The sequence below is a fragment of the Medicago truncatula genome, chromosome 8 (assembly GCF_003473485.1).
Source record: "Medicago truncatula cultivar Jemalong A17 chromosome 8, MtrunA17r5.0-ANR, whole genome shotgun sequence".
NCBI lineage: Eukaryota > Viridiplantae > Streptophyta > Magnoliopsida > Fabales > Fabaceae > Medicago > Medicago truncatula.
The window spans coordinates 31,363,874-31,381,041 of NC_053049.1; the positions used below are offsets into that span (position 1 = coordinate 31,363,874).

Consider the following 17,168-nt stretch of genomic DNA (forward strand, 5'->3'; position numbering starts at 1 on the left):
GGATTATATAATCCGGATCCGGAATGATGTTTTCTTTTGTTAAAGGGTGAAAAAATGGGTAACGGGTTTTTCCGGATTTTGTAATCCGGAAACTTCAAAAAATAGGGCGCGTTAAATGATGTTTCTGGATTACATAAACCGGAAACCCCCTAAACACCCTTTCTTAAGGTACAGATTATATAATCCGAACTGTATCAGCACAAATTCTAAACATGTTTGTTACATGGATAGTCATTTTAGGGACAATATTAATCTTTCTAACTCTCATCCTTCTGTTTTGGGTCATTGTTACATGTTCTTGGTAAAAAAATCGGGTTTTCGACTACTTGATCGGATTGCTCCGAAACTTCCCCAGAAAATCAGAAAAAATTCAAGGACCATGACTCCCTTAGAAGGAACTTCTTATGGGACTCCGCCCCTCAAAATCCAAAATTCCATTGTTTAGACTCATTTTTCTTTTTTCTTTTTTATAATTTTTCATATTCTCAGAAAAATTCGAAAAATTTTGCATTAGTTTTATTTAATTTTTAGAATTTTTTTTGTGCTATTTATATGATTTTATTTGATAGGTTTTTAGCATTTTTTACTTAGTTATTTTATTGTTTATAAAAGCAAAACTCAAAACTGCTGAAATTTGAGAGAGTCTGATGACTGATTATACATAAGAATTGTTTGGATTATAAAATCCAAAATAGTAAACATGAATCTGAATTTTAAATTCCGGAATGCACAAATGCATTTTTGAAAATTTTACAGGGCGCGGAAGAAGGTCATAGGGTGAGAAAAGTAATTGTCAATTAGTTTTGGTCAAGCATTCATAATAAGTATTTCTGTTTCTGGATGGCCAAATGGAAGAAAGTAAGAAAAATATAATAATTTCGCTAAAAAAAACAAGAAAATGATCAAAACAATCTACTTTATCCTTGTTGTGAACCTGGCGTGAAACCCTATCTAAAAATTTCGATAGAAAATGATTCCCGTAATAGGAAACTAATCCAAAATATGAGTTATGAACCTCTCAACGGAGGAAATAAAACATAGTTCACCAACTATAATTGCTAACAAGTTTTGTTACATATCATGCAAGAATGTCCACAGACCACTTTTCTAACTATTCCGATCGAACTCCATAAATGGTCCAAGGTATGAATCCTACAGTAAATTCATATCAACAAAAATGCCAAAAATTAGCTGGTTTATCAACAATTCCAAGCCTATAGTGTAAAGGCGTGACATATATTTGCTGGTTTGAAACTAGAACGTATAAACAGACTATGCTTCTGACTGTATTACTTTGCCTGCTTGAAGTGCATCTTGCAGGAAGCCCACAGCGTTATCATAGTTCAAGAAGCCCATAAACCAAAATTCATGATTGTCGACAGAGATCACTTGGATGTACTTTTCAGCAGGATTGGCTGTATTAGATGAAGGATTCACTGCTTTTAGCTCATGCAGTGGAATGACTACCTGCAATCATCACATAATACGCCATATCAAATGAAAATATATCACTTGATGCAATATTATTCTAGATCACACAAATTAAACAATAAAAAAGAGGACTACGTGTGATGTTATTATGAAACATGTTTTGTGCAAATATTGTTACAGAAAAAATATGAATTAAATGATTTATTATAGTCTGAACAAGAAAGAAAAGGATGATGTTGAGTAACTATATTGCAGATAAGAAACAGCAAAAAGAGAAGATCTTGAGCAAGTTAGAAACCTGAAAGCCATGAAATGCAGAACAGAGCTGCCATTGTAGATCTTATTTAGTTTCACATTTTAACCAACAGATAAAACTGGAGGCATTTGTTTTTTTGTTTTATGCGAATAGCATCAGAATTCAGTTTCGCTGTAAAATTTAAGACTTTTATTTTAAATTTTGCAAGACCGTGTATCTACAATTGTGAAAAAGTAGATTAAACGATGTAGATTAAAAGACCAGAGACTGTGTATCTAAAATTGTGAAAAAGTAGATTAAAAGACCAGAGAGCAGTAATCGAGTCTGCATTACATCAGAGGACAGCAAAGTAACTTTATCGAATGGTGTTACAATTGCAATAGACACAGAGCAGCTAGCAGCTAACAGTTACAGAAGCTGGGCATAAATAGGGATAGAGGATCTGGTTGAGGTGTGAATCTAACCTATGAAGACTAGGGAAACCAAACCCATTAAACAAGACATCCTGAGATTAGAAATGTAGACCCTGCCATATGGGACAAGCATTTAAACATTATGGGCTCAAGAGTATCCAAGAAATGTGCATTCAATGCAAGGAAGTTCTTCTAACTTGTGATGAACTGATGATTATTATTAGGACACAAAGGATAGTGTGAACAACAATAACCCTTAGAAAGCTATAGTAAGGGGACTTGTGAAATAAATGAACAAAGGGAACATCATCTTTTACAGATGTAGTAGGGAATTAATTGATAATTTAAACTATTGTAAGGAATGCATGGTTCTGGATGCACTAGGGAATGACTTCAGATCCTCTCGTGTTTGAATCTAACAAGAGGGGATTATCTTGGTGATCTTCCAGCTAAATCTCAATGGGTCTCACTTATATATTTGGTAAGTTGTAGAACCCATCAAGTTTTAATGGTGAAATCACCAAAATAACTACTCCCTCTGTCCCATAATGAGCAACACATTTGACTATCTCGCACAAATTAAGAAAAGTGTATAAATGAAGGAGATATTTTTTTTAATAATTATACTTGTCAAGTATTAGTGTAATCGCTATTACCATAAATGCATAGTGTAATATATTGACTTGGGAGTGAGGAAAGTAGTATTAAATTAATTAGATGATAAAATTAGAAAACAAGCAATTCATATTGCATTGAAAATTAAAAGGGTCATTCTTTCTTGGGACAATTTTGTGTTTACAAATGGATCACTTGTTGTGGGACAGAAGGAGTACCTCGTGTTGGATTCCAACAGGAGAGGATCCAAATCCCTAGTGAAATGATTGATAAGGTAAACTATAGTCAGGAATACACAGTCCCAAAAGTTGAAGGGAAAGGAAGTTTGGGTCAAGAAAGTTAAACCAGCTTCAATTGTGTAAGTGCATGCACTCTGATAGCATTGTGGTGGTGGTGGGAGTAGGCCTGTAGGGACAGATTAGTAGATAAATGAGCCCAAACTCGGATAGAAATGTAAAAAAGGGTCAAAACTACCCACTGATCTGTTTGGACAAATTTGGCTTGATTGGAATTCAATCATATAGTTTTTTACAGCTAAATGACAGTAAACATAACTTTGAGAGATAGATCCAATTTCACACTGAAGGCATCAATAGAGGAAATGCAATAAGGATAAACCACTACAGAAAGTCAGCATAGGTGCAGGCCCTCGCAAATAACAAGTTCAAGAGGTTAGTTGTGTGCAGTACTACATAGCTGGAGCAAAAGAGAAGATAAGATACTTTGTCCATGCAGCATGCAGTACAGAAACTGCAAGCACCTTTATTGGTAGAAATGCCATATTTGGAAGGTTGAAACAAATTAAACTAGTGTAGAATGTGAAGGTCCTACAATGCCATAGACTGTATGTAGTAGTGGTTATTGTATCTTAAAAACCAGTTATAGTAACATGAACAGTTAGAGTGGGTAAATCAAAAGCAGAAACACCATAGTAGCTGTCACTAGAAGTTGCATACATTGTAGTGCGTTGAGAGACCAGATTGGGAAAGGTTTTCTGTGAGATTAGTTGATGTGAGGATTTGTGGAGGAAAGTAAAGTAACAGACTAAAAGAATTGAGGAACCTTGATTTACTGACAAAGACAACCAGGACGCGTGCTCTCGATATCATTAGAGCATAATCCAAGAAATATAGTAAAGGATAGTAAAATGCAGGAGAGAAATCCCTGAAGAATGGTGTATTTCATATTCTGTTGAGCTCAATGAGGAGCTCTTACATCTATGGAGTCAGCAGTACAGTTGAAGAAGACTTAAAAACAGCCAACTAAATCTAACAGAAGCTGTTAGAAATTATAACCGTTGACAGACTATGAACAACTAAAAGCTAACATTTGCAAAAAATTAGGGGAAAATCCACTTAATCACAGAACAACAATGCAGAACTACACGGGATGTAACCTCTAAATGCCCAAAAATCTTCATTTAACAGATTAAGCCTTATCAACTAATTACCACTAATTAATTCTAGTTTTAATTCCCTCAACTAACATATACGATCAAATTATAACAGCAACTAACACTTTCTACAACTGAACTGGAGACTGGCCTACTAAACAATGCAACTATATCTATACACGTTCTTTTAATCCCGGTTTCCCCCTTAAGGTGGCCACGTGCTTTTGAAAAATACTGTGACTGGAAGAGTTCAACAGGAATAAAATTATTGGAATTGGTAATTAACACCTGATAACATACGAGTAGCAGATAGCCATTCAGGAAAATCAGTCATCTTCAGGAATTTGAGGTTTGAGGGGATACTTATGTTATGATTGACCATTCGCCAAATATGAGTAACTGATGAAATATTCTTTAAAGAGTAGTACTCCTATAATATATATGCTTCTAGTTAGTTGTTAGTGTTTGTTTGTTGGTAAAAAGGGTCAGGCTCAGGAGATGAGGTCTATAGATAGGAACTAAGGCAGAATTAGTAAGCAGTAACTGAGTAACGCATAATTTGTACGGAGGATTTATGCCCTTACAAATTTGCTAGAGATGTACAGAAAGGAGTTCTCCAATAAAATTTTGTTTCGTCAATCTATCCCTTAATACCAGTTGGTTGCTATCATCCTCTATATAAGGTGGCATGTTTCACCTTGACCCTAGATCCAATATTTCATGTCTCCACATTAAGCTGATGAACCGGATTATCAGTTCAGGTTTATAGACATCTGCCAAATCAATGAAGATGATGTACATTCTCCAGCAGATTGCAGGCAGCACATGAGTCTAGCTCGAGGTTGAGTCAGAAACTTGAATATGGCTTGACTAAAATTTGAGTCAATTATTTTCTAGTTGAGCTGAGATAGCATGTTTTAATATTTGGATTTTGGCTTTACTTGGCCAGGTTATATTAAACGAAATATTTAAAATCACTATTTTCAATTTAAATGTACACAAAGCATTTAATCCAGTTATTCATCCACTAAGATAGCTGACATCCATGTTCAAATTTTAAAGACTGAAACAGTCTTAAAATCAACATATAATATAGAGTTTATTTATGCATTAATTATCAGAATTAAGATTGCATTTATTTTGGTGAATACAGTCCAGCATAACTGGCATTCTCTTAACTAGCTTTGCAATATAATGAATGAAAAGCAAGAGAATCTGAAAAATAAGTTCTGCAAGTTCTGGAAAACAGCAAAACTAAGGTAATTAGGGTTATTATTTTATAGAGAAGGATAAAAATAGATATTCTCAGTATTATTTAAGAGTAATGCACAAATCAAATTAATTAAAAACCACACTAACTGTCTATGCTACCCAAAACAAAACAAAAACCACATGGATTATGAATACCAGCAGACAATGATAAAGTTACATGCTAAGAATATCATTATTAAGTATTTGGACAATAAAGTATAACCTAGCTGAACTCGTGTATTATTATTATTGTTGTTGTTGTTGTTGTTGTTGTTGTTGTGACTATTACTATTTATTATGAGCGGTGCTATGTAGCACGACGCCCTTTACCACACGACTAGCACGACAATGAAAATCATGCAATTTGCATTGTGAAAACATACATGCAAAACACCACAGACTCCACAACAACGGTCTACACACACTTGTATTCATCATGATACAAATTCTAAAGCATTATAGTGATAAAATAAGATAAATAAATACTATCTTTAGTCAAAAAAGAAGATAAATACTAGTAGTATTAGACAAGACAAAACACACTCACTTTATGATATGGAGATGCCACAAGATCAGTAATTTGTGATTTCTTTTAGGAGAAGTGCATCATTAATTAAAAGGGCTATTTAGGTTAAAAAAATATTAAAAGAACCATACCAAATGAGCTTATCTATCCATTCGTGCAAATATAACGACAAAATATGTCGTGCACAATAGTATTTTCCATTTATTATTTATATATCTCCTCCTTTAGAACAGTTAAGTCTTTTCGGTCAACTCAATATTTATAGTAGTAATATCGCTATGCATATCAATAAGAAGTAAAGAAGATCAAACTTAATGACATTTCTCATCATTAACAGTTTCATGAGCTGCTGCCTGACTAAATTTAACATAAAACAGCTTAAGTACATATTCAGAAGCCACTCAGATAGACTGCACCAAAATTTTTCTGGAAAACAGCGGTTCATGATGTAATGACAATGCATTCCCTTTTCTATGATAGAGTACTAAATATGTACCTTATAATAACTCCATTCTGTTTTGTCCTCATTTTTGTAGGAAATAGGACTGTCACTAGAATATGCAATCTTTGCTGTGGATATATACAAAACTCCCATTACTGGACCAGCTGACGTAGATAGATAACATGCAAAAGAGTTCTGAAGCCGTTCTTCTGGAACAGTGTCAAATGTACTTAGGAATATCTTCTCATATCCACCTTCTGCCAGGACCTTTGTTCCCTGCGCAATTCTTCCCATAGCAGCTTCAGCCATGCTAGGGCTTGTTTTCACTTCATTATAACATAACACAACAAGCACGTTTCAGTTATTTATCATAGAAGATTCAATGCAGATAATGAGAGGGTGGAAACAAAAGAGTATAAGACACAGAAGATAGGTCAATTACATTGATTGATAAAACAGAAAGAGCGAAATGATACGCTCAATACAACCACCGGTTGTCATCATGATGCTGACTCAAAGCAAATATTCAATAAAGTTATACAGCATCAGAAAACAGCATATAAGGTCAATGTACAACAAAGGATCGTTTGGTATACTCAATGGAAAATTCTTCACTAGCATTTCTGTGGATATTTGAAACCAACCCAAAATTCATAATAGAAAATCACTAAAACGATCATGAACTTTTGAAAACACGCCAAAATAACTCAAGAAATCATAGACCCCCATACAAGTTAAAGAACGGACCACATTATTAGTATTACGGGACCACATTATTAGTATTACCGGCAATTATTTTATCATAAACTTTTGATTATTCATGTTTAAAAGGTTCCAAGTTCCAACGATAGCTGAGTCTAGAAAAACAGCTAATTCCCATAAAACGATGAACCACAATGCGGGTCTTAATCACAAAATGCACATTTCTGACAAATACATATAACAATCTCAATCGTACTTAAATTTATATAACTCTAAAAATTAGTTTCTAAATTGGTTATTCCAATGTAAAATTCAACTTGCACCTACTTGATAACTAAACACATTACGACGACGAACCAAGAACATAAGATGAACAGAAAACGTACAATGTTGCCAAGTATTTCCAGCGAGAGTCTCAGCCTTCTTAGTTGCCTCTCCCACCTTCCTGCTCCATCTTCCCAGCACATTACGAACAGTCACCACCGTCTCTGATCACAATCAACAACACAATCACACACAAAACAACAAATAACTAAACTATCAAACTCGTCTCTAACTTTGTAAGACGCTCTCAAATAGGTCCGAGGCTATGAATATTTCAAAAAAGTCTCCGACTCTGTCAAAAAAAATTACCGGCACCAAATTGACGGTAAATGGTTAAAAAATATGAACTTAATTGATAGTAAGCGATTAAATATAAGGATCAATTTGAAATATTCATAATCTCAGCGCTTATTTCAAAACAAATGCATAAAAAATTGAATAAAATTATGAAAAATGACCGAACAAAAAAATCATCGAAAAACTAACCCATAACGTTGAATTGAGGAGGAGGTTGAGAGAAAGAAGGAGAAGAATTGAAATACGTATTCGAACGGTGTTCATGAGGAGAAGATGTGAACGTTGATTCCGTAACCAATTCAGGACTCCAATGTACCGATTTCTTCATGCTACCGGGCGATGGTTCCGTGCCTAGCGGTTCCGATCCAGATCCGGATCCGGCTCCCTTTGCTGCGGCGGCGTCTCCGTTCGGGTTGGGAGTTTCGGTGTTCGTTTCCGGCTTCGGTTGTTCCATGATGGCGGCGCGTGAAAGCGAGTGTTGAGGTGTTGTTTTTCTGTTAGATTTTGAAGGATTTGGATTTTATTATTTTTTTAGTTAGAATTCGGAAAGAGAATTTTTGGTTGGGAAGAGAAAGGAAAAGGAAAAGGAAAGAGAAGATTGGTTGAATGTGTTGGCTTTTTTTTAGCGCGAAGACGAAGGATGCGTGTTTTTTGTCCAATGGAGTTGAATCTTTCGAAGCTGAGGGTATGGGAGGAAATTGTATGAAATTTAAGGGCATTTTTAATAATTTCATGATCCATTTTTGTAAAAAAATAATAATTTTATAATCGGTTAATAAGTATCTTTGAAAATCGAAACATTATTCACGTATCTCAAAATAAACAATTATTTTTATGAAAAGTCAAATATTTCGATTTTAAATGCATTGAATACACACATTTTTTTAAATGGTTATCAGTAATTGTCTTTAAAGAATTTATTGTGGCATTATTAACATTTTCCTTGTAAGAATTGGAATAACATTAACCCTTGATCTATGTTGATGATAACAAAGTAAATACATGGTGATAATTTTGTTGATGTAATGTGTTTAGGTGTGTGCATAAAAATGTCCAAATTAATCAATATGAATATAGTTCAATTGATAAAGATGTTGCATCAGGTAAAAGTTAGATTTTGAACCTTGAATTTATCATCTTCTCATCATTGTTGACGAAAGATTTTTACCTCTCATAAAACTATTTACACGTAAGTATATATAGGATCGTGTCCACAGGGAGTTGCGTATTTCATAAGCATTTTCCCAATATTTATCACGTTAAGTGTTTGGGTATAAATTGTTTGTTTGTGTAAAACTATTTTCCTAATAGACATAAAAGTAAAACGAGAAGAGATAGGGCTATTCCGCTTGCGGTCAGAGACATCAACCAAGCGTAACAGCTGCAATCTCTCGATCGATTAACGGATTCTAGCTTTTTAAACTATATTATCACAATCACTCGACAATATCATTCGTGTCCAAATGATATCGTTATTTCTAAGGGATCGTTTAAACATCGATTTCCCAAACATTTAAACGATCACAAAGTCGATTGGGTAGTTTAATCGACGATTTCCCAACCGATTAAATTACCCAAAAGCATTAAGTTCTAGATTAAAAGTGATTATCAAATATTAACATCCATGTCTAGAGTGATAACTTAAGATAGATTGTTATTCTATTTCTAGATTCAAAAGTATGTGTCCATATCTTTTTGAATCTCAATAAAACAATAAAAGCAAGAATAACAACAATATTGAATAAATAAGCTAGAACCATATATTAAAATATCAAAAGATTACATAATAGCTTGTTTGAATACCTCAAAACTACAAGAGTAGATGTAGCTACATATGTCTATGATAGCTTTGCAAAGGATGAAGAAAGGGTGAAGATTCCATGACAAGATCCATGATGTCTCAACAAATCTTGGCTTGAATCTACTCCTAACTACCTTGCTTTGTGTTTCTCTCTCTAGAAAAGCCCTAGTCTCTCTCTAAAACCAGAAATATATGAATAAAAATGTAAAATGAATCATTGGAAAGAGAAGAGAAAACTATTTATATGGGCTGACTGCGTGCCAGTTCGCTTAAGCGAAGCAGAGTTCGCTTAAGCAAACATCCAGGAAATCTCCAGTTGACCATTGAGGTGCTGCCACGTGGTCCCTATCTTCTGAAGTTGGATGAACTTCGCTTAAGCGAAGCACAAGCGAACATGTGAGCGAACTTTCCTGGAGCTCACTGGAACTTGGTCGCTTAAGCGAACCATAGGTCGCTTAAGCGAACTGACCTTTGTTCATGAGCGAACTGGAAGCGTGCTTGTAAGCGAACAGAACGGTTGCTCTCTGTAATTGGTTCGCTTAAGCGAACAGGAGTTCGCTTAAGCGAACGGACCTTGGTTCAGGAGCTTCCTTCTTTTGGTCCTTGCTTGTCATTTCCTGCATAAATTGGGTAGAATCAGGCATGTAAAGCATAAATGGTAAAATTGCACTCAAATGGTAGCTTTTCCTTAGATAACTTGCAAAAAAAGTCACTAATTTGCCTAAGTTAACACATGAAATATGTTACTTTTGAGCACTTATCAATTGTCTATTTTAGACAAGCACGTCATCAGAGGCGGACCCAAACATTTGATATTAGTGTGACGAAAATAAACTATGAAGCAAATTATATTACTATAAATACTAAAAAGACGAAATTTTGACATGTAAAGTGTTTTAGCAAATTGGTTTAGGCAAGATCATTTAATCAGATTGCTTAAAGGTTCAATTCCCAGCAACCCACATTTTGTGATTAACTATTTTATGTTTTTTTTTGTCAAATTAACTATTTTATGTTAATATTTAAAAAAAAAAAACATCAAGGAGAGATGTGCGCCCGTATATTATACCTAATGGATTGTTTAGGTTTATTATATAGAAAAAATTGGGGAATAATCTGGTGTGGCAACTGTCACACTACCTTATGGTAGATCCGTCCTTGCACGTCATATATCTGTGTTTGGGATTGTGGATTATCTAAGAGTTTACTCATCTACTCAAAAAAGCTATTAGTGAACCTTTAGCCTTTTGGCGATAATAAGAACAAACTTTTCAAAGGATCCATTTTGAATTTCAGATGACTCGAAGAAAAGTATCGAGGTCATGATTGTACAAGTAGTGGCGAAGATTATGGAGAAGACTAAGCAACACATCTTCATTGAAGAATATTGCTAAGTTACATAATTGCAAAGCCAGAAAATAAAATTATCATTGTTACAGGCCAAAGATTCAAGAGATGTTTTGATAGCCAAGGATTGAAAAATCATTTTCAATATATTTGACTTTGTAATCCTCTAGTTAAGAAAAAGAGAAATGATATTTGTACAACCACTTTGTGACAACTTTTTAACAATTTTTTCTCTCATACTCACATTATTCTCTTATTCTCTCTCTTCCTTTTTCTCTCTCCATTGTTTTTGACCAATGAAAAGAGAGAGAAAAGAAGTTGTCACAAAAATTTTATCAAATGGTTGTTCAAATATCACCACTCTAAGAAAAAAGCATTTTTAAACTTCAATATTGTTGTGACTTGCCTTATACTGATTGTATTCCTCAAATGAATTGATCCTACTAAGCTAGATCTTTAAGAGTACTAGAGTATAGTCACGTTGACAGTCAGGGGCGGAGCCACCCCCAGCTATTCTGGGCTAGTGCCCAGGCTCGGCTCCAACTTTCTTTGTAGCAAGCCTAACCATTACTAGAATTTTTAGCTTTTCCTGCGGAGTTTTGTGTAAATTCCGCAGGAAACACATTTCCCTGCAGATTTTGCCAAGGATTTAGGTTCCGCAGGAAAGATATATCTGTAGGAAATGTGAAATTATCTGCAGAAAATGTGAAATTATTCGCAGGAAGGAAGTAACTTTTTACGATAAATTTTTTACCCAGACTCTTTAAAATTCCTGGCTCCGCCACTGTTGACAGTAGTATACTTGATGGTTGGTGTTGGTTATTGTGAGTGTTAGTGGAAATCCTTTAGGTTGCAGAGAATGGACTAGCTATCATGTTGACAGTGAACCGACATGGCAATGAATTTCTTGCCAAGTGTTGATAGAGTTAGGCTCCAATGAAATGCATGGTATTGGAAGACTATTAATGTCACTAAGTTTTGTGTCAATGTTCGAGATTCTTTGCAGCATAATCTTTGGGGTCTTTGGGTAATGATATGAGTCCCAAAGTCATTTTTGCCTAGGATCAATGTATAGCTTTGGAGTTGTCTTGGAATATGGGTGTCACTGCGGCAAATTATGCTAGTAATTCTTATTTGAATCGTTCTCGGCTTTGGGCTTAACTTACTCCCTTTAAGGGTTGTTTACCTTAAAGGTAATGGATGTGCAGACAAACTTGTCAATCATGGCCACTATATAGTTGGAGACATTTGGTAGAATGTTTTGCCTTCCTTTATTAGGGAGAATTTTTTTAGGTATCGATTTGGTTTTTTTTTTCTTCAGATTTTTCGTTTTCCTTAGCTTCATTGTTTCTATTCGTTTTTTGTCATTTTGAGGGTTTTGATTTGACCCCCCTTTTATATATATTTTACCCCTTTTTAAATACGAGTTTTGGTACAATAAACTCATTTCATTTTATAAAGGTCTATTTTAGTCACCAACATATTTTCCTTTAGATCCTAAATACCGTTAGTACATAACAACAAATTTATGCTAGTACTTAACAACGGAATCTCATTTTATGAAGATTTATACCCTAAATGCTTACCGTTAGTACTTAACAATGTTTTCCCTGTCTTTCAAAAGAAATACGAGTTTTCCTTTAGAAAAAACAAATGTCACGTTTCAATTCAAAAAACAATATATACCAAAAGTTATGTTTACCCTTCAAAAATATAGTTACGTTTTATGGAAGAAAAAAAGTGTTGTCACAATATATTTTTTTTACAAGAACTTTTTTTCCAAAATTACGGGAATTAAAAAAATTAATATTATTAAAATTGTGTGTAATCACTATCCTATTTTATCTTTTAAAAGAGAGACTTTGTTTATGTTTTCAACATGCTATTTATTGTTTATTGGAGAAAAAGATGTATAATATATAAATGTATGTACTTACAAGTTACAGTATAAGGATTGATATGACGGTAAGTAAGTATATTCAATGACTGATATCATTATTAACGGAACGTTTTAACATACATGACTATTTTGACTAACGAAGTGCATAATCAGAAACTATTATGAAATTTCGATACATTTAAAACTATTGTGGTTACTCGTTACATATTTAAGGACCAAAATAACGATTACTCCATAAAAAAGACAGGAATCTCTTTGTAAACATCAATTACTTTCATGTCCTCTAGTCTTAATTTTATTTTTTTTTAAAAAGTAAAATATGGGTATTTTCGTCAAAGAAAAAGGCATTAGTTGTTAAAATAGATCTTCATAGATGGATCTATTGTAAAAAAAACCTTATATATATATATATATATATATATATATATATATATATATAATATAAGATCCATTGACACCAGATGTCAACGGATTCGTTGACACCAAATCTTAAACTTTCATTTCTTTTAATCTAAAGGTCAATAATCATTTATAAAAATCTTAATGTAGGCATTCAATATTTCATATCTCCTTTCCTAAAAATCCTCTTGTTTCCTAAATGACGTTTCTCCTGTCTTCATTCTTTCGTTCTTCCGGTCTATGCTATTCACTCATGACTCATCTCCTTCACTACTAGGTACACTTGCTGATTTTTCTTATCATTATTATGATGATTGCTCAGATTTCCCATCTAAACCATTGGTCTCTTATTTCAAATGAAAATTACAACTTCTTCTCATTTAAATTTTCTTACCGGTTCAAATATATTAATGGAGGATTGTGATTTATTAAGCTAAAATCTATTTCAAAATTATAATCAACAAACTGTATTATTTTAAAAACTCAATTGTTAAACCTAAAATTTCGTCAATAAAATGAAACTCATCAAAAATACTTTTCTGGAATCTTAGATTTACTACTTTCATCTCCTTAGATTTACTACCTTTCTCTCCAATTACTATTGTTTTCATAAATCTGGCATAGATTGTCATCATGGCCTTGAATCCGTGCGAGGTACTAACCATAAGGGGATTGAGACGCATACCTGAATAATAATAGCAAGCAACCATGTTTTTGAATGATTGAAAAAAATTATAATATGTGATGGAGAGAAAGTTATGTGATGGAAAGAAAGTTACCCACGTAAAAAAATTGTGAACTAATTAACCATTTTTTTACATTCATATGCAATTTTTTTCAAGGCATTCTAAACGATGATATCTTGCAACTATTTTAATTATCTAGTTATTTTGCAGTCAATCAAGAGAATGAGTAGGATCATGATATGATCATGTTTCCAATTTCAGTTTTGTAATTCATTAAAAACAATAATAGTGTGTGATTGAAAAGAAGGGTACACAATAAATAAAAATGTGGCACTATTTTTAACCCTTGATCAAATTAATCAACGGATGAGATTTGGTGTCAACGGATCCTGACTCATATATATATATATATATATATATATATATATATAGGGGGCATATCAAGTGAGAATGGATAAATTATGTGAGAATGATAGGAATAATTATCAACCTTTGGATTAAAATGAATGGTTAAGATTAAAAGGCTCCAATTTAAGGTGAAAACACCCAAAAACCCACATGTTCTGGCCTTTCTTCTTCTCTCACCCGTGATCTCTTCTTTGGTTCTTCTCCCTTTCTTCTTTTTCGTTTCTAATTTTCCTTTCTAATCTTCACCTTTGATTTTTTTTATTTGTTTCCCTTCTCATCTTTATCATAAAACTCTCTCAAATTCGGATGCTTTGTCCACTTCAATTGATTCATAAATTGCTCCTTTTCCTCTCAAAGACTGTGCTTAAATCGTAAAACAGAAGAAAATTGGATCAATTAATTATGCTAATAAAGTGTGCAGCCATTGATTTGAGATCTAGCCTTCAAAATAGAAAACACAGATCGGGTATTTGGGTCGAGTGAAACTGGGAAGGAGAAAAGGTATTACACGATAGAGAGATTGAATAGGGAGATGTACTGTAGTATTAAATTGGAGCCTTTTAATCTTAACCATTCATTTTAATCCAAAGGTTGATAATTATTCCTATCATTCTCACATAATTTATCCATTCTCACTTGATATGCCCCCTATATATATATATATATATATATATTAGGCAGCAGAGGATTGAAGCTTCTTAAAGGTGCCAATCAATTAGGATGTATACATTTCTCCCTTCAAGTTTTCCGGTCTTAGCTTATCGTAAAAAAAAAGAAAAAAAAGTAAGTATGATCCTTTTCAAAAAAAAAATATTTTCTTATTTCTTGAGAAAAAAAACTATCTTATACATTTTCTCCTTAAAAAATGTATCTTATACATTTTTAACTATAAAAAATTTAATGATCGCTCATTATATTTTAATTTACCAAGTATTATTCATTTATAACCCAAAAAATAGTTGATGTTAAATTTTAAAATGAAAAGAATTCTATCAATTAGAAAGGATTTTGAATTGTTATTGATATTTTTTATTTATGTACACGAATTTTAAATTTAACTAACATAAATAAATACATTTTTTTGGTAGTGTTACAATGTACCAGGCCAAAAGAAAAAGAAAAAAAAAGAGGGATAGTCAAAATTAAGTTCCAAGCTTATCTTTCAAGATCAAAGATTCCATGCCATGTGGAGGGTTCAAGCGAGTAGAGCATCTGATACGTGATCTTTCCTTAGCCATAAAATCTACACACATATTTTGTTCTCTAAGAACATGCACCAATGTTGTATTTCCACTTCCATGTAGAGCATCTTTAATATGAAGGATGTCAGTAGTATAAGTGTGCAAGGTATGATCACGGCCAGCAATAATCAGGTCAACTGCTTCCAAACAATCACTCTCACAAATAATGTTGACATAACATTTTTCACTACAAAAACCAAGACCTATCTTGATAGCACGTAACTCAGCTAATAACGCATCAGCTTCAGCTTCATAGTGAGAAAAACCAACTATCCAATCTCCATCGTGGTTACGAACAACAACACCAAGTAACAAACATTATCATGTACACATTTTCTCGCAATCACATAATTCACCACTCACATAATTCACATAATTTACCAAACCACATCATCACATAATTCACCAAATTACATCATTAAGTATGAGACATTTCATAAAGACTCATATGCATGCAATATTTTAAACACTTCTACTTGCATTCGGAGGTAACTATTACCGAGATTCCACTAACGTAATAAACACCATAAATTACATTCTTCACCAAATAATGTAATAAACACCACCAATTACATTCTTCACCAAAGACCGAATATGATTATGAATGCATGGACTCTCAAGTAAAGACTCGACAATGCACAAATCATCAAACTATATTATATAATTTTCACCATCATATAATATTTTCACCAAATAAAATAATAAATAAAAAATTACATTAACTAAATTTACTATGGTTCAAGTCTTTATTAATTATATATTTCAAATAAAAAGTCTCTTCTAATGTGTTAATTTGTATTTATCAATAATTTTAATCTATGAATGAATATGTGTTCTCTAGTTCACGGGGAAAAAAATGTTATATTGTCATATGTGTTATTTGTGCCGTTGAATTTGCTATCATCCAACACTTTTATTGTTCTTTTGAGAATTTTGCCCTTGTGTGTAACTAAAGGCTAGAAAATAAATAATAAAATGTTTGTATAAAAATATAATGAACTCGTCAATAATTTTATTTGAGATCCCTACTAAGGTCAAGGGAACAATTAACTGAGCTATATGTACATTTTATTTGAGATCCCTACGAAGGTCAAGTGAACAATTAAGTGAGCTATATGGTCATGAGATGTTAATGTACTTAAAGAGACATTAAATAATTATAATAACATTAGGTACAGTTCTTGGAATTCTTCAAGTGCTCAGGAATAATTAATTGAAGCAACCATTAACTATTCTTATGGTATACACTCTCTACTATTATAAACAAAATTTATATTTTAAATTCATTCATTTAATGATATATATGGTTTTTATTATCAACTTGAGTTCAATTGCTTGAATATTATTTAATATTAGTAATTGCACAAACTATTTTACTTTATAAAATTCATGATCAACAATTTTATATCTATTATGAATACACAAGACCAAACACATGGCCAAAAATATTTTTTTTTAGAATAAAAAATGAAATATATTAACAACGGCAGCGGATCCCCTTTAGCATAAGTTGTGCTCAAGAGGCCGCTTCAAAAAAATACAAGCTGTCACAGTACAAAATCTGAAATAAGTGTCGGTAAATATCCAAACAAAGTAACGGATTTGACCACCACCTTTGAGTACCTAAAGCAAAAATAATGTTATTGGCTTTAAGCCACGACAACAAATTAAACTTAACCTTTTCCAAGAGATGTATCACGGAATTTTGAACGACATGGCCAAAAATATTAATGTTA

The 17,168-nt window shown here is 32.9% G+C and overlaps 1 protein-coding gene across 1 annotated transcript; it reads right to left on the bottom strand.

Annotated features, from left to right (window-relative positions):
• Window positions 1-916: 916 nt before the first annotated feature.
• Window positions 917-8,323, bottom strand: LOC11444272 (GLABRA2 expression modulator). The gene is made up of 4 exons (XM_003628871.4): window positions 7,840-8,323; window positions 7,416-7,517; window positions 6,382-6,653; window positions 917-1,467 (listed from the first exon to the last, which is right to left on the bottom strand). Exons 1-4 carry the CDS (start codon window positions 8,102-8,104, stop codon window positions 1,273-1,275), a joined length of 834 nt encoding a protein of 277 aa, XP_003628919.2. The 5' UTR covers window positions 8,105-8,323; the 3' UTR covers window positions 917-1,272.
• Between the last annotated feature and the right edge of the window lie 8,845 nt (window positions 8,324-17,168).